We start from the raw sequence: 19,578 nt of genomic DNA on the forward strand, positions 1-19,578 counted from the left end.
TAGTACAATTGGTCACATTGACATGAATACATTTATTACATTCTATTGTGATCATATTGTAATCTCTTTTTTCCATTTCTAAAGATAATTTTAAAATATTGTTACAGCTAAAGAGAAGAAAACAGGCAAGGTAAGACCCGCACACTATTCTGAAGGATGTAATGTTCTGGCTCCGAGCAAATATACCGATTTGGTTCTTGTGCAATTTGTGACACCGTTACGAAGGAAATAAGAATTCTAATGGTGTTTTAGTTTCGACTGGTTAGAAAACCATCACAATACCAAGAACAAAGCTGCAACCATATAGAAAGGAAAAGAGAACACTTATTTTTCATGGCAACTTTGTTTTTTTCTTCACCAGCAATGTTTTACTGGAATTCATAAACAAAAAAGAACAAATCAGCAACCTAAAGAAAAAGGTAAGTGAATTATTATAATTTTGGTATTATATTTAAGGATTATATAAAAACAAAACTGCAGGTAGAAAATTCCGAAAATGTACCTGAGAATTTTCTTCAACTAAGATAAAAAATCTGTGACACACTCTATATAACGTCAAAAATATTAAATCAAAGTATTATGTTAAGAGAAAACTGTAAACAGAGAATTCGACAAACTGTATCTGCAAAAATTTTTTCACTGGTTAAGAAAAAGAATTGGCACTCTCCATATAACGGCAAAGATACGTTCGAGAGTAGAGATTATGAACGGAGAATATGTGTATGGCCATATATGTAGTGCAACATCCTTTTATCCCATTGATTAAAGCAAGAAATAGAATCAACGGGATGACGTTTGGACTTTTTCAAGGGATGGTGAAGGGGCGTGTTAATTTGCAGTTACTTTTTCCCTAATGATCTTTAAATCTAAAAGCAACGCTTCGGTAAACCTTTTTAAAGTGATGGTTGAATTATTTGAGTCCTTTTTAATTATTATTAAAATTTAATAAAGGCAAAAAATTTACAAAAATAAATAAATGCAAATGCTGGTGTTTGAGACATGCCACAATAGCAGGCCCATTGCCCTGCTTTATATATATAAGGAGATTATAAAGTGAAGCTGTACGAGCGACTCATTTAGAAGATTCCAAGTCTGCCAAGAACAAAAAGAAACAATCTTTTCCTTGATAGAGGAGCACTAAAAAGTGAAGTGGTAATTAAATGAACGAGCGACTCATATAGAAGATTCCAAGTCTGTAGCAAAGTAACAAAAAGATACACTCTTTTCCTTGAGTACACGTCTATATACACCTGTTTTCCAAGAAAAAAACAACCTCAGTAACCTCAACACACTATCGCAGTTTACGCCTAATTCTATGACTAGAAGAGTTACATTGCAAAGAATGAATTAAATGATACAAAAATTATAATCACATAATATGAGAGAGAGAGAGAGAGAGAGAGAGAGAGAGAGAACCAGTGCACTCTATTAGCAAAATAAAGAAGACGTCTATTTCCAAATGCTTCCGCCAAGTTGATCGAAAGTACAGAAGCAGGTACATTTCCTTACGACTTACACGGGGATGTTTGCATTGACATGTCCTGCTGAATTGCTATTCCCCTTTGCCTGGACTGCAGCTGACATAGAACTCAACCTATTTCTAATCTCCGTGAATGATGGCCGAGCTTCAGGATCAGCAGACCAGCACTGTTCCATCAGCTTCCTCCACTCGGGATCACACCGCTCTGGCATTGGAGGCCGAAGAGTATTCTTCAAAATCCCCCCTACAGCCATTATAAACAAATCAAACAAAGGTCAAATTGGAAAGGGTGGGAAATCATTAAGATGAAATTCTTTCCTTCCCGGTGCCTCAAAGGAAGGGACCATTAGTTTTTAATTTCTATTCATCAATAAGGAACACTTATCAGAAATAGCAAGTAAGCTGGCCACTCTTTATATCTTTCTGGCCCAATTAGGTGTGAATTGGCCTACACAGTCAGCATTGTTGAGCACTAATATGATCGAACCAGACGAAGTAGGTGTATTAGCAGTCCTATCCCTCTCAGACTATGAATACATTACAATATCAGAAATGACATGATCCAATGTTGCAGAGTCAAGTGGTTATATTTCTTGAATTGCTAGGTTTATGGAACTCTCAGAGAGCAAGATTAATGCTTTTGACTGGATCTCTGCTTTGAGGCTAGATCCTTGAACTTGCAGAGCCATATTGGGTTACTGGTTAAAAATAGCTCAGTTCGGATGCATGGGTATACCTTTTGAACGACCAATATAGGAATTGTTTATTAGCACTGACACTTGCAATAACGAGGGCAGAAAGTCAATTTGTTAAAAACTTAAAATTATGGAAGTCTAAGCTTGGACAGGGCCAGACACTTTGGCTTTTGCCTCACATTTCCGAGTTTCACATGTATTAAAAGAATGGAGAATTCTCAAGCACATTAGCAGTAGCAACAATTAACAAGACTAGAGCAAATGTTCAAGAAACAAGGTTGAAGGGGAACATATGTATAAAATCATTGAACTATATGATATTTTTTCAGAAAATAATATAATATAAAATATAATTGAGCTGGCATGTTGTCAAGTCATTGATTTATAGCACAGAAAAAATTAATCATCAACGATCTGGTTTTTTAAACTGATATCATCTCCTTTGAATTGTTTATGAACCTCAACTGGAAGTAAGCACAGACTTGGTCATGCAAGTATAAGCATATAACTCCCATTACTGTTATGAAGCATAAAATATTCACTTGGTCTAACAGGTAATCAGAGCCTTACCAATGATTGCCCCACAATGCATGTTTGCATAGGGTTCTTCCCCAGTCAAGATCTCCCACATTGTTATGCCAAATGAGAAAACATCAACCTGTTTGAAACCAAACCTTCCATTTTATTGCTTTATGAGATACTTAAACAGCTACTATCAGATGTTATTGCTTTATGGCATATCTGATTATAGTCAATTACAGTAATCAGTCTAACCTTCTCAGATACTCGGTTACTGCTACCATTTAACAGTTCAGGTGCCATCCAGGGAAGAGTACCTCGTACACCTCCAGATACAAGAGTATTGCGTTTAATCCTTGACAGTCCAAAATCTCCAACCTGCATTAGATATCTTACAAATAACTCGCTGTGGCAAGGTAAGCTTTTTTACTAAAATTCAGATGGGATTAAATTATCTTATGAAAATGTATCAGTAGATCTACCTGGATTCACCCTACAAAATAAGCATACAAGAATGTGCTGTTCTCATATATTAGGTGTCCTACACGGCGGTGCGGTAATCTTTATTCATCATAAAATGTCTTTATCGGTCTTAATTCTACCGTAGAAATCTTATTTGGTGTGGAAGTACTCCAATATCATTCATCATTCATTCAAATTTGGCTAAAAGCTTTTAGCTTTGTAGATAAAAGTAATGTGCCTCTGAAACAGAAAGGCTATCTGACCAGAAGTCAGTCCAATACTATTCCAACATCAATAACAGCTGAATCATACGAACTCATGCTGACAAGTCACCAGAATATGCAGTCTCATGATTCATTCCGGATTTATTCTTGCATACTCAAAAGTGCATGTATTCCTGCCGTAATGGTAAAAAATACCTTGCATACAGGTCGTTGTGGGTCCCTCAGACTAACTAACAAATTGTCACACTTCAGATCAAAGTGGACAATGTTTTTCGAGTGCAAATACTCCATCCCAAAAGCTGCATCCATGGCAATTAGAAGTTTCTTATAACCATCAAGTGACCTGCACAAGGAATTTAGCAGATCACATTAAGTTATGAATGAGAGAAACACGTAGAACTAATTAACATACAAAAAGCAGCTTCACCTGTCCTTTTTAATAAGAACGTTTCGAAGTGATCCATTAGTCATGAATTCAGTCACTGTTGCCAAAGTTCCCCCAGCCCCATCAGGAACCACTCCATAAAATGCAAGCACGTTAGGATGATGAAGGTTTGAGAGGATCTGTGCCTCTCTCCAGAAGTCCTTGATCTGGAAAAAGGATAATTTTATTATGAATTTAACAAATAGGATCATAAACACCGCTGATAATCCAGCAGAAAATGATATGCTTGGAAGATATGTTACAGGAAACCCACCAGCCTTTCTTCCTGTGATGATCTCCCAGAAAAACATGCCCGCTTGATTCTCTTTATAGCAACATCTGTTCCTCTCCATTTTCCATGGTAAACAGTACCATATGTCCCAGCACCCAACTCCTTCAATTCTTCAAGGTCAGCATTTTTTATGATCTGCGATGTAACATCAGCTGCAGCTTACTGATTACGTATGAACTACTTAACTCTTAAAAGAAAGAAAGCAAACTTGTTTGGGATTGAGGCCTAGTTGTTGCCGTTGTTAAAGAAAGCAAACATATTGAAACTCTAAGAAAAAAATATAAGTTTGCATCTTCTCTTAAAATGAAGAAAGAAGGGTAAAACAAGATCAAGTTACAAAATTAATTCTTCAGGGATTGTCCAGTAGATCCTTCAGCCTAGTTTCACTCAGCAATAAACAGATTTTTTGTGCATTGAAACGCTTCAATAAGAAAAAGAATAATACATGCCCTCCAGTTCTGATTACACAGGAAAGGCTGGGTAGACAGACAGGGTAGGTGTGCTCAAACAAAGAAGCATGAGTGAGCAGTTTCCCAAGCAGATCAACAGATTGAACTTGGTCAACGTAGTGACAACTGATACATACAAAAATATCAAACCTAGTCAAGGAATTGCCAACTGATGACCAACACAGAATAAGTTAATGGCTAAGCATACGTATACTATGTGGCGTGACTATTAAAGTCAGTTGTCAACTAGGACAGATTGGCAAATTAGAAGGTTGGTGAATGTAATTAGGTTTATTTTGTTATATCCAGGGAGTAAGATGCATAGTCTGCCAAGGACTGCTGTACCTAGGGTGTTCTAAAACACAACAGGCTGGAAATTTGGTATATCTTTTCCACATAACAGCGTCAACCAAAGACCGGAGCATCTTAGCAGACACTGGAGAGAAATCCCTAATAACTTGGATGGTAACTTTAGTTAACAAATTATTACCTTTTTATTCTAAAGCAAGGTCGGCGTTCGGGCCGTCGGATTGGATATGAAAAGTTCGGTTTGGATTTTCGGTTTTCAAATTGAAGAAATTGCAATCCATATCCAATCCAAATAAGCTTGGATCGGATTGGATTTTTTAAGTTCGGTTTCGGGTGAATCAGTTTGGATATTTCAGATTTTCGATTTTGATTTTTGAGCGTTTAAGGCAGGTTTATTAGGAACGGAGTTCATGTGCCCTAATTACCAAGTTACATGTCTTAGCATAATGTGAAACCAAATATGTGGATTTAACAAAGAGTTGTTACTACTAAACCAAAATGTATCAAGTCACATGGTTCAGTTTTAAATTGTTCTCTTTGTTTCATTGGAAGCTTCCTTATTCTTAAAGTAGTGAAGTAAAATCCAGCTTTGCAAGCCATATTATACTAGTATTTAATTTGATAGAAAATTCTTTATTGGCTTGAAATTGTAATGGTTAAGAGTCATATGGTACTAATCTATTGGACATTTAGACTAATTAGCATTGGGCACATATAATACGGGTACAGCTAAATATAAGGTATAAAAAATTTGGATTTTCGGATATCCAAAAATCCTAAGTACTAAATCCGATATTCAATCCGAAATCCAAAAATTTTGAAAATAAAATCCGAAGTCCAATCCATAATCCAAAAATCCAAACCAAATATTCAAAAAATTTGAATTTCGGTTTGGATTTCGGGTTGGCCCAAACTATGCCCACCCCTATTCTAAAGCATGTCACAGATTTTGTACAGATGAAACTCAAACAAATAAGCGTAAAAGAAAGAAATGTTTTATTGTTACATAGTTTCATTATACACTAGAAAAATATAATTTCTCATACTTTTCATATTTTAAGAAAGATTACTTCGTTCTCTTGACAGAATTAAGATGTCTTTGTTAGTTTTATGATATGATACAAAACAAGTCAGAACTCAAGAGAGCCTTTTTTAGGTTTAGATATTATTGAGCACATCGAATTTTTTTTCCCATTCCACAGACTAAAACAATGCATTGTGTCACACTGGCTGACACATTTGTCCTTCAATTCTGCATTTCACCACATATCTAAATAGAGATCAAGCATCAGTGCAAAAATTGATCTTCCACTGAGTACATAAAATATTTGGAGACTTTGGGGGTAGAGTTATACTTTTGAAAATTGGACAATTACTTGCGGACAATCTATAACTACAAGTAGGTATCGAGAAGTTCAATGAGCAGCTTTTTTATAGAAGTTCAATGAGTAGTTATTAACAGGGAATCCAAGTATTATCAGCCACTCCATCAAAATTTTACTTTTGACAATGTCTAACGTATCAGCCTCGTTACTCTATTCCAAATTGAAAGACAGGTACCAATGGTTGTACAATCCATATTTCTGTTTACCAGATGCACAGTTTCATTATTTACCAGAAGCCCCTTTGATACAACTTGTATCAAGTAGTGCCAATCTATTTGAGCGAGCAGCTCACTGTAGTAGATTATTGGATTTACCTAGATTCTTAATTCCATATAAGCAAGCAGTAGAGAAACATAGTTGATAAGCAATAAAATCATTCCATAACCTCCGAGGCACATGACAAGACTAGAAATAGCAGACCATTATCATTGCCAAGAAATGAACCACAAAATCTTTAACGACGACAATAAATCAAAGATATTCTTCATGTAACAACCTATGATAAAAGGATCAAGGTATTGCAGGAGGAGAGAGAGGGGGAGGGATATGTAGTGAAGGACAAAGCCTTGTCATTTGAGTCCTCCTTTGGATATATTAGAGGCCTGCTGCTGGTAGTATGGGCTGTAAGAAGGCAATGATTTTTAAGTCTTTCAGACTCATACCCAAGATTAGAGTATAAGACGTTATAGTTGAAAAGGGGGAGAAATGAAATGAAATATTATCATGAGCATTTCCAACAAGGTTTAAGATACAAAAGGAATTGATCATTTACCTGTAAACCATACAAATCAGCTTCCAGCTCAGCTATCATAGCATCAGTGATTAAATTATCCTTATCTCCGTCACTGGGGTTGGCGTCCTGCGCCTAGCCAGATAATCAACATAAAACTATATGAGCATAAGAGAGCTTTTAGTAAACTAAATCATACACCAATTCATCATAATGAAATAGAATTTCACCTCCAACCCCAAGTCAGGGGAAAATGGTACCTCTTCTGTAGCACTAGCAGATATGACTTCACCACCAATGGTTTCCAAATCTCGGAGATTTGCAGCATATAAGTCACCACTGGGTGATCTAATATCTCTTCCATTTGCATTCAGAACCTGCTGGCTATCTTTGATACTCTTACTAGCTGGAGCATCTTCTATCTTTTGCTTTTCACTAGAAAATTCACCAATGCCAGAAGTCACAACATTCTGATCACTGTAATTAGTAAATTCTTCATCAATTAGAGAAACTTCTCTCCTAAAAGCAGCATCCTTGGTTGGGTTTTGCCTAACTGATGATTGTGACAATTCCTCAGAGAATACTAGCAAAGGTTCTTTGGCAAAAGTATCTTGAGGACATGCAACGACTGCTGGCATGGGGGAATGATGGGAAATCAGGCCATCAGACAACTCAGGCAGAAGATCACTCAGAGTTTCTGCACCATGAAACTGCATTTCAGAAGTTGAAATCCTCCCAGCAACTTCAGAACTCTTGACCCAGGATGTATTGTTCTCAGGTTCAGCCTGTTTTATCCCCCCTGAGGCATTCTCAAATTGGTTTCTTTGGGACCGCTCATTTAGTGTATTAATTAAAGGTGTTGGTGCAATGATGTTCATGTCAAAATTTTGTGATGCTTCACCAGGTATATCACCTCCATATTAGACACCATAGCGGAGTTAGCATCAGATAGTTTTTTCTCTGAACTCACAGCTGTTTTGGATGATTTGTTATCAGGAAATTTACCACCACGACATGGAAGTGCATTATTGATAGCACATGCACTTACCATCTCACAACTTGAATTTTTCAGACCGGGATGGTAATTTTCCAAATTTGCTTTAGCTGTGTTGCATCTAGTGTCTGTTCCATTAATATTTCTTTGCATAGGTCCACATTTATTCAGTGAATCTGAGTCAAAAGGCAACTCTGGCAAATCCACCATGTCAGCGGCCTCATTTGATTCCCCATTAAGTACCCTAATGTGATGATGAGAACTGACTGGGTATGTATTCTGATGCAGATACCCTAGGTTTCCCTGCAGAGCAGCAGACACACCATGTGAAGATAACTGAGCTGGTAAAAAGTTCAAAGAGGAAAATGAGATTATTCCCTCTTGTGAGCAGTAAGGTGATCTTTTTCCATGTTCTTGAAGTTTTGAATCCGAAAAGGCATGCGGAATTCCATTTTGAGCAACAGCGGAAGTGTATCCCAGCAATACAGCCATTTCATCATTCGGCTCTTCAGATAGGACTGTCCCTTCCTTGGGTTCTGTTCTTTCAAAAGAGTACTGTTGAAAGATTCCATCACATTGTTCCAATGTAGGAGGAACAAAGTCTCTGCTGAGACCATGGTGATGTGAAAGCAATTCACTCGATTGGCTTGGCTGGGGGATATCATCTTTTTTGTTAGGACTCTGCAAATTTATCAGGTTTATCTGCGGGGCATAATAACCAATATTAGTGCATCCACTCGGGTTTTCAGGTACTGATTGGGTGCTGCTAACCGACACTGGACATTCATCACCACCATGTGGCAACTTGTTATTGTATGTGTTCCTTGAGTCGGTCTTGTAGTCTCCCTGTTGAACAAGCACAGGAGAAAAAGGAGTAGACTGATTGGGAAACTTAACCTGATTCTGAGATTCACCAATCAATTGAGCAGGAGGTGGGACATAAAGACCAGTGCTGCAGTCTACCTTAGGTATCACCTTGCTGGCTTCATCGCGTACACACTGCTCATAATAATTCTCCTGAGCAGAAGAATCCCCTTGAACAATACCATTAACAGCAACAACATATTGATAATCAGGGTCAGTCGGTTGAACAGTAGCAGCATCTACAGGGCATGAGTTTTCAGATTCAGTTAAAGGAACCAAAAATATCCGGAGCCTTTGGGAGCCCCCAAGCTTCTCGAGGCCATAATATTCCTCTATCATATTCTGAAGATCTTCGTCAGAAGAGACGGATATTAGGGCGTCAAGATCCTCTCCTGGAAGCTGGTATTTGAAAGTGTGAGGCTGGTTACAGATGGCCAATGTTTTCTTCATAAGTTCTTCCCATGAAATATTCTTCCGTATGGAAATGATACGTGTATCTCCACCAACGTATCTGAGCTTTCCATCACTAGGTCGAGGCAATATTCTACCACCAAAACTGCATAGGAATTTTATTTTCCCAGTAGAACAGTCTGACGTTCCTAATCCAGAAGATTTTAATGACTTTGAAGATTCAGATTTAGTCCCTGAAGTAGCTCCCACAGGGACATGCCCAGAAGAGCCAACTTTCTGACTATATGTAAGTTCATTCTCTACATAAATACCATTTTCAAGTTCTGTACTAGACCCTCTTGTAGAAGAAATGTCAGAATCCATTCTAGTCAACCCAAGAAGTCTTGTGAGCTCTTCATAACCGGCATGTTGGCTTTGCTTACTTTGAGGCACAGCTCTCCTATCATGCATCCCAGTAACGCCGGACACAATAGGAACTACTCTTGAAGAAGGATCTTGAAGAAATTCCATAGAATATACCTCACCAGTCTGTACAGGTATATGGTTATTTACATTATTGTGTAAAGATATGCCATCACTCAAGATAACAGGCTGAGATGATTCTTGCTGGATCCATTGACCAGAAGGACCAGGCACCCCAGTGATCATAGTTTCAGCTAAATCTTTGGATGAATTTAACTGCATATAACCAGTATCTCCGCAGTTCAAGGCCTCAATAAACAATACTAACTAGATGCCATTTACTTGTTCACTGGACTAAACTAAAACACCAACTACAGATTTTTCACACCAACAACTACCACCTGGCCTTCCTGCTCCTCCACTTACACAAAGATCCTTCTTTCTCCTCTCTTTTTTTTCTACTGATAAATAAGGTATCTCACACTAATATAGACAAAACAAATATCCAAAAAAGAATATAAGTACTTCTCCAACTACACAAAATAGCAAAATTGACCTTCCTGCTCCCCTACTTACACTGAGATCCTTCTTTCTTCTTTATTCTTTTTTTTTTTTTCCTTCCTTTTTCTACTGATAAAGAGGTAATTCACACTAATATAGTCAAAACAAAAAATTTAACAAGAATATATAAGTCTCCAACTAGACAATCCCTCTACAGTATATGCACACAGAAAATACCAAACCCCCCGAGCAGCACTATAACCTCTCCGCTTGAAAAATGAAAAATATTAACAGCAAAACAATCAGACGAACTTCCCTTTTCCTTCGGTAGTTCTCCTCCCGATCATCAACCAATCAATCTGAAAATTAAATTCCCAGCAACGTATCAAAACAAAATAAAAAATTAAAGATAAAAACCTAAACTAATATACCGATCACAAAAGTGAAAAACATTAAAGTACTATAATCTGATTATGCGAATCAAAATTGCATATAATATCACTGATCAGATCAACAATAAAATTCAACAATCAAATTATTAAAACCTAGAAAACTATACTCTAATTAAATCAAAGGACTATAATCTAATTATGCGATTATTATGCGATCAATATTGGATATAATATTACTGATCAGATGCCCCTACATCAACGTTAAAATTCAACAATCAACTTATTAAAACCTTAAAATTATACTCTAATTACATCAAAGGACTATACTCTAATTATTCGATCAAAATTGGATATAATATTACTGATCAGATGCCCCTACACGGCTACACCAACGTTAAAAAAAACACACACACACACACAGTAGATACATACTGTAGAATTACTGTGCTTCACTTGCCCATAGCTGATTAAAACGCCTGAATTTGGAAAGTGGGTGAAATTAATATTAAACCGGGTTTAATAATCAATTAGATTAAAATTTAAGAGATTAATGAGAAAATTTAGGAAAGTGTGAGAGAGAGTGGCTTAAGCCGGAAGTTTTAAATCTGAGGCAATGAAGAGAGAGACACATTTTTGTAAAGAAATATAAGCGGCATCAACCAAGGGGACTACTACTATTTGTTTGTACATACATTACACATATGCTCTTTTTGGACTATTCATTACCCTTTTTTTAGTGATTAACCTGAAAAGTGCTTTTAACTGATCCATTAATCAATTAAGGTTGAAAAAGGGATATATGAGTATATATTACTCCCTCCATTTCTATTTGTTTGGCTGATTTTAATTTAACACGAAATTTGTGAAATGTTCTTTGAATTTTATAGTCTTAAACTAAGAATACGTAGAATATATTAAAATATCTTTTTAATCTTGTGATTTCAAATATCTCATGTAAAAATTTAAAATTAAAAAGGTGTAAATTTTTTGTTTTTTCAAACGGACTAAAAGAGAACAGAACGAGTATTACGTTAGTATTTCTTTTGGCGCGTCTTACGTGGACACTTGTATGGTTTGAGGTCAGAAAGTTGTCAGTCATAAGGACCTATCAGCTACTTATTTATGAAGTGCAATTTATACAGTGGACCCATGTTCTTTTTTTTTTCTTTTTTTTTTTTGGACCCCATGTTCTTTACTATGATCGCTGAAAAGAAATATCTACAATGATCATCGGCGATTCGGTTTATATTATCTCCGAGCAATTTAGAGAAAATATTTGCTTGTTTCATATGTTCCTTAATACAGCTTAAAAACTTAATTTTGAAAAATCACAAGTAAAGTGATAATGCGTACACTTAATCATAATAAAATTTATGTGTAAGACTACACATGTCTTGTACTGATCAAAGATTTGATATAAATACTCGCGAATAAATCTCTTATTGTAATATTTTCTAACAAGTTTCAGGTGACAAATTGTATACTTATTCTAAATTATTGCTTGTGATTGATTTTTGTTACCTGAAATAGTTTAAAATTTGATAAAATTATCAGCATATGAAAACTTAATTTTGCTTTTGTTTTCACCAAAGATGGGTCCCCTAAGGGTATAGTAACATATACAGCTTGAATTTAGTGTCCCCAATTCGAAAACCTAGTTTCTTTTTAGCTACTTTTGTTCAATTTGGATCTTCTTTAATTTTCAGTTAAGACGACAATAACAACAAATACAATGCAATTTCGTACGTGGGTTTGGAGAGAGGAAAGCGTACACAAACTCTATCTTTATTTTGTACAATGTGTTTTGAATATTTTGTGGAGATAAAAAAATTGTTTTTAATAGACTCTCGGCACAAGTAAAGTCATTAGTAAGAAAATAAAATAGAAGACACTGGAAAAATACAATAACTAGTCTACAGGGACTTGAAAAAGAGGGTTCAACTATCAATCGCTGCCCTTATGTTGAGGAAATATGGAAGCACTTGTTGTACCCTTTTCGCTAGGAGATTTCCCTCCCTCCGTCCTAAAATAAGTGTCGTTTTAATAAAAAAATTGTTCCAAAATAAGTGGCGCTTTACGAATTCAACACAAAATATAATAGTAATTGTTTTCAATTATACCCTTATGTTAAAAGAACTATTTATTCTTATATTGCTCAATTTTCAAGAAAACATCTAATAAATAGGAATATCTTAGTAAACTATATTTTGTATTTATTATTTTTTTTAATGGATGTGAAATGAGCTGAAGTAACACTTATTTTGGGACGGGTGGAGTATCAATAAAACCTTTACGGGATCTTACATATAATAAAATAACTCAGGAGTACTACCTGCATTTTTATCTTATTGATGAAAGTTCGAATTCCCACGTTATAATTTTTTTTTCATTTCTCCTTCCTCTACCCCGCGTAATTAAAAAAACACACACACAAAGAATTGAAAGACCAGGCAGGCCCCATTGCCTTTATTAGCGTGAATCGTGATGAGCAGGTTCATTGGCTCCAACTGGGGGTTCTTGAAAACTAAAGCTTTCTTCAAATTTTAAAACTAACTGTATTATTACCAGCACCGATGCCGACATACTGTTCAAGTCAGAAGTCATAGTCCTTTAGTGCTACACGTATACTAACTTTCTAGAATTTTTTTGGGATAGATAAGGCGCTAGTATTCCCTCAACCTTAGTCAAATTGGAGTGACACATCTTATTTTTACTCGGTCTTATTACCCCTTAATTTTTTTTTTCCTGTATTTTCTTACACCTTATGGTGTTTACATGAAGGAGGATGTGAGAATAACTCCTTCAAGCGCGTTGGGCTTTTTAAAAAAAAAAGGCTCCAATCTATATAAATAGTCATGTGTTAGTGTTAAAGCTGATTTTCAAGAGCTCTTCATCCCATTTTTAAGAGCTTCAAATTTAATTTTTGATCTCAAAATTCAACAAAAACTCAGCTACATCTGCACCACAATCAAACTCAAATGTCAACTACAACTTCAAAACAACATGATCACCAGACTCCAGTAATCAATTTGGTCAACAATTAAGAATTTTGACAAATTTATTCTTTTGTTCTTCAAGCTTTTTCAAGGTTCAATAAAGGTGGATTCGAAATTCTTTCTTCATTTTCGAATCTCATCAACAACTAAGGATCTAAAATGAGTTTAGCACTTGAATTTCAACTTTAAAACTTCAACAACCTTCGAGCATGCTCAACATCTCTAATTCTTTCTCAAGTTCATACAAAAACAATAACAATAACAATTGTCCTTTCATTTTCTAAATATAAAATAATATTTCCATTACATTTCGGAATTAAGAAGAAAACAAAAAGGAATAAAATTTTAAAAATTGTGAAATTCACAGGGCAGTGCGTGTATTTCACTGCCTGCCAAAATTTTAGTTCTCTATGACACGTCCGCACATAGGGTGACATTTATTACACTTTAAAATAGTTTTTTTTTTTGGGGGGGGGGGGGGGGGTGATAGGTAAGGTGTGTCGCAACAACTTTGACCAAAGTTCAGGGGATGCTAATGTCTTATCCCATTTTATTTAATAGAAAAGTTATGAATAAATATCATTACTTGACCTATGTGGAATTCGGATAATATACTCCCTCCGTACCATTTTAAATGTCTTAGTTTGACTAGGCACAGAGTTTAAGAAATAAAGAGTGACTTTTAAATCTTGTTGTTTTAAATTAAAGATGTGTCCAATGTACTAAAATGTCCTTTAATCTTAAGAAGAAAACAAAAAGGAATAAAATGAAATAAAATTTTAAAAATTGTGAAATTCACAGGGCAGTGCGTGTATTTCACTGCCTGCCAAAATTTTAGTTCTCTATGACACGTCAGCACATAGGGTGACATTTATTACACTTTAAAATAGTTTTTTTTTTTTTGGGGGGGGGGGGGGGTGATAGGTAAGGTGTGTCGTAACAACTTTGAGCAAAGTTCAGGGGATGCTAATGTCTTTTCCCATTTTATTTAATAGAAAAGTTATGAATAAATATCATTACTTGACCTATGTGGAATTCGGATAATATACTCCCTCCGTCCCATTTTAAATGTCTTAATTTGACTAGGCACAGAGTTTAAGAAATAAAGAGAGACTTTTAAATCTTGTTGTCTTAAATTAAAGATGTGTGCAATGTACTAAAATGTCGTTTAATCTTGTGGTTATAAACTTGTCATAGAAGATGTTTAAATTGTCAACTTACTAAATATAAAAAGAGACAATCTTTTTGGGACATGCCCAAAAGGAAAGTAAGACACTTAAATTGGGACGGAGGGAATAACTATTACCACCAGTGACAGATCCAAAATTTTCACTCAGGGGATTCGGAAAAAACAACAAAAGCTAAATATAAAAAATAATGTTGTCAATTGGAATTGAACTTAGGACACATGAAAATTTTGAACCCCCTGAACCGCTTGAGCTAACCTTTTGCATTTACTCAGGGTGTTCAAAAGTTAATATATGTATATAAATACAGAAAATTTACCCTATATATACGCTGTAATTTTTTGCCGAGGGGTTCATCCGAACACCCTCGACATGCTATAAATCTGCCCCTGGTTATCACCTGATTTTTAATTATACTTATTATTCTTTAACTTTTTCATTTCTTATCATCATACAATGGGAGTCAAAATTTAAAATTAATGAATTTCTACTGTAATCCCAAATTAACAACAGTAGTAACTGCATTTTCGGATAGGTCGATCAGTCTTTGCATATTGTGTAATTGAATAATACTATTCTGAGAATTGACTATCCCATAATGAGATGCTCATCAGGAATATGTACTTAAAACTTTGTCCTCTTTAATTGACCGGTTGATTATTTCCTAATGAGACAAACTTTGCAAATGTATACACAATCAACCCAATTATGTTTTCGGGCGTTACTCCAAAGTTACATCTAGGGCTTCATTTGTTATCATAAAGATTAAAACGTCTTAATCTGAATGCGTATTTGTATGATTGATGTTGTCACTAGATCTGAACACTTAATGATTAAGACAGTTTGTTTATCAAAATCTAAATGTGCATAATATATTTATTTAAACATAATAAATATATAATTCAAATAAAAAAATAACTAAATATTACAAAATAAATATAAATCTAATAAAATTAAATTATTTTTGCTAAAAAGAAAAGCATTTATATTCGTTATTGATGATAGAGATGCTTTGTACTGGTGTTGGTGGAGATAGTTGTGATGGTGGAAGTGGTTGGTGTTGTAGTGACTAGCGCAATTATGGCGGTTGATAGAGGTGGTTGTGATGACAGAGTTGGTTGATGTTAGTTATTAGTGGTGTTAGTGGTGGTGGCTGGAGAATGTGTGGTGGATAACGATGGTGTTAGTGGTAGTTGGTGGCAGTGCTCAGTGGCAGAGCCAGGATTTCTACCGAGGGGGCTCAAAATATAAAAAAGTAAACATACGAAGAAGCCTAAGGGGGTTCAACATCTACTATATACACATAAAAAATAATTTTAACCTTGTAAAAACAGTATTTTTTTTCCTCCGAGGGGGTTGGGCTCTATGTGGCTCCGCCACTGGCAGTGCTAGTTATGATGATAGTGGTAATAGTGGTGGTTGCGATGAAAAATATGATTAGGTGGTGGGTGGTGGTAGGATTGGAAGAGGGAGGGGGGTAGTGGGATGGGGGTGGAGAGTGGGTGGGTGATGGGTGAGTAGAGTAGAGGGTAGATGGATGGGTGGGAGTTAGGAGAGTCGGTGGCGGTGGTGCTGTTAGAAATAGAGATGGGCCTCAGAAGCCTGCTTAAGTCATTTGGGCTATTTTGATTATTTGGACCAGCTGTAACCCGACCCACTTGGGTTTATTGTTGATGTACATATTATATATACTCAATGTATTTGTACAGAAAACACGCTTGCCAATTTCAATACAGAAATAATATCTCTTTTCTCTCTCTGGAACATTCTTATGAACTAGGGTTTCAATCTTAGTTTATTTCAAATTCTTGCGCATTTCTTTAAGTTTTCATGGTATCAGACCATAGATTCTGAGTGATCTTTTCTTTCTCTATCGAGCGGTGTTACCCTCAATCTGTTCTTTTGGAAATATATTTTTTGACTCGATTTGTATCGTGTTTTTTTGACGATTCAAGCACAGATCTTGAAAGATCTTGTCATTTCCAGTTGAGCGGTGTTAACCCCGACCTATTTCATTGAAGTTTGATTTCCGTTCTGATTTGTTGAAATTTGGGGACTGTTTTGGTTTGATTTGTTCGAATTATAGCGGGTATTTTTGGGGTTTGAACTGCTCGTTGACGTTTGTACCGGTTTGGTTGAGTTTTGGTGAACTTCGTTTTGTTCGATTAGTTCGAGTTATGGTGTACTTGTTTGAGTGGTACTGCAAAGTGTTTATTTCCTCAATTCAGCTCATTTTCTAGATGAAAAGACTCTGCTTCTTTGAGTTTTGAAAAAGGATGGTAAACTCTACTGTATCTTGAAATTAGGATTTCTGTTTAGTTGATTCATTGCTTCGAAATCATGGGTTCAAACGCCCAAACTAAAATTACTAACACTCATCCACTATACCTCTATCCTTCTGACTACCCAGGGATAACTCTTGTAACTACTCCATTCAATGGGACTGGTTATGGGAGTTGGAGGAGGGGAAGGTTGATTTCCTTATCTGCTAAAAGAAAGTTAGGTTTTATAAATAGTAAAATAGTTAAACCTGCTGAGACTGACCCTACTTATGATAATTGGGTGATGTGTAATGACATGGTAATTGCATGGATTCTTAATAGTCTAGATAAAGAAATTGCTGAAACTGTGATTCACACTGAGACTGCTGGAGGTATATGGAAAGAAATTGAAAGGAGGTATGGTCAGGCTAGTGGAACTAAAGTGTTTCAATTACATAAAGATATATCTTCTATCTCTCAAGGATCATCTAGCATAGCCTCTTATTTTAACAGAATTAAGAAAATGTAGGATGAGTTGACTATCTCTATCATATATCCACCTGGCACCTGTGACTGCAAGGAAGAATGGGTTAAGCTAGAAGAAGAACAAAGAGTTCATCAGTTCCTTGCTGGGTTGAATGAGTCTTACAGTGGTATTAGGAGAAATTGATGATAAAGCCACTTTCTGATTTAGATAATGTGTACTCCATGCTCATCCATAATGAACAACAGTCTGAACTTCAGGCTTCCTTACCTTCCTTTGCATCTGAGTCTGCTTCTTTTCTGTTGGGGCCCAAAGATATCCCCAAAAGGTTAACTTTGATAAACGACCAAACTTTCCCACAAACAACATGTCCAACAATAATTCTGCCTTGTTCTGCAAATATTGTAAGAAATCAGGACACCTTATTGGAAAATGTTTCAAACTCCATGGTTATCCACCTGATTATCAATTCTCCAAAGGCGAGAAGGGTTCTGCTGCTTGTGTTCAAGGTATAAAATCCTCCTCTCCTGTTAGTTCCTCTAGTTCTGGTCAAAATATGCCTACTCCAAAGTCATAGGATCTTTTATAAGGGTTCAGCAAGGAGCAACATGAACACCTTATCACTCTTTTGCATCAGCATAAGTTGGAGGACACTGGTCTCTGTGCCTCTGCCAACTTTGCAGCTGTGACTCCTATAACTACTCCTGCTACTTATAATATTTGTTGCTTCTTTGCATGTCATCTTTCTCAAATGTATGATAACCCTTGGATTTTAGACTCTGGAGCACCAATCATATGACTCCTCACAAAAATCTTCTTATCAACATTAAACCCCTTACTATCCCTTATCTCATTTCCTTACCAAATGGATACAAAGTAAAGGTTATATGTACAGGATCATTGCCTTTGTATTCAGATACGGTACTTCATCATGTTCTTTTAGTTCCTAGTTTCCAATATAATCTCATATCCTTACACAAATTACTTCTCCAATTTGATTGCACTGCTTACATCAGTGCTACTTCTTGTGTTTTGTAGGGCCATTCTCTGAAGAGGCCACTGAAAGTTGGTAAACTTTTCAATGGACTCTATGTCCTTCAGTTGAATGGTTCTTCCTCATGCAATGCTACTATCATCTCTAGTTCTGCTAATTCTCCTGTTTTTGTTGCAAATGATTCTGCTGTTTCTATTCCTGCTTCTTGTAATATAGCATGTCCTTTAGTTGATGATTCTGTCCCTTGTAATATAGCCAATATTTCTTCACCTTCTTCCAATGTTTCTGCTGCTGTTTCCCCTATACTTGTTGTTGATAATAAAACTGTTTCAGATTCTGATTGTTTGCATGTATTTGTTGATGCTCCTCTGTCTCCTTTCATTACTTCTGATGGGCCAATTAGTGCTGATTTAGCTTGGCATCAGAGACTTGGCCATATGCCATTTGCCAAAACGAAATCCATACCAGCACTTAAATCTATCCTATTTTCTAAACAATATTTCCACTGCAATGTTTGTCCTTTAGCTAGGCAACAAAGGCTACCCTTCTCTGATAGTACTATCCACTCTACAACACCTTTCCAACTTATACATATTGCTCTTTGGGGACCCTATCACACCCAAACATATAATGGGTTTAAATATTTTCTAACCATTGTAGATGACTACACTAGATGTAATTGGACCCACTTATTATCCACTAAATCCTATGCTCTCACTCTTATTCAGACCTTCTTTTTCTTTGTTCAAACTCAATTTCATATGTCTATTCAAGCTGTAAGATCTGATAATGCCTTTGAATTAGGATCCAGTAATGAGGCCATTCAGTTTTTCTCCACTCATGGCATTTTTCATCAGACTTCCTGCCCCCACACTCCTCAACAAAATGGTGTGGTGGAAAGAAAACACAAACACTTACTTGAAACTTCAAGGGAACTTATTTTCCAGTCTAAATTACCAGTTAAATATTGGGGTGAATGTGTTCTAGCTTCTACTTATCTTATTAATAGGTTCCCATCCCCACTTCTTCATCATAAAACTCCTTTTGAACTATTGCATGGTTCTGTTCCTGCTTATAACCACCTTAAGAGTTTTGGTTGTCTCTGTTTTTCCACTGTTCCAAT

General features: G+C 35.9%; 2 protein-coding genes across 2 annotated transcripts; one reads left to right on the forward strand and one right to left on the reverse strand.

The window, feature by feature from the left end:
- Nucleotides 1-1,156: 1,156 nt before the first annotated feature.
- On the reverse strand, nucleotides 1,157-11,194 carry LOC132610156 (uncharacterized). Its single transcript, XM_060324446.1, is given in 11 exon segments — nucleotides 1,157-1,250; nucleotides 1,517-1,724; nucleotides 2,746-2,833; nucleotides 2,950-3,072; nucleotides 3,576-3,723; nucleotides 3,808-3,971; nucleotides 4,079-4,231; nucleotides 7,012-7,104; nucleotides 7,200-7,841; nucleotides 7,844-10,500; nucleotides 10,966-11,194. Coding segments are annotated over 10 exon segments (3,708 nt in total). The 5' UTR covers nucleotides 9,923-10,500; nucleotides 10,966-11,194; the 3' UTR covers nucleotides 1,157-1,240.
- Nucleotides 11,195-17,056: 5,862 nt separating this feature from the next.
- LOC132611765 (uncharacterized) lies at nucleotides 17,057-17,647 on the forward strand. Its single transcript, XM_060326142.1, has 2 exons — nucleotides 17,057-17,419; nucleotides 17,507-17,647. Exons 1-2 carry the CDS (start codon nucleotides 17,057-17,059, stop codon nucleotides 17,645-17,647), a joined length of 504 nt encoding a protein of 167 aa, XP_060182125.1.
- Nucleotides 17,648-19,578: the final 1,931 nt, after the last annotated feature.

The sequence above is a fragment of the Lycium barbarum genome, chromosome 9 (genome assembly GCF_019175385.1).
Source record: "Lycium barbarum isolate Lr01 chromosome 9, ASM1917538v2, whole genome shotgun sequence".
Lineage (NCBI taxonomy): Eukaryota > Viridiplantae > Streptophyta > Magnoliopsida > Solanales > Solanaceae > Lycium > Lycium barbarum.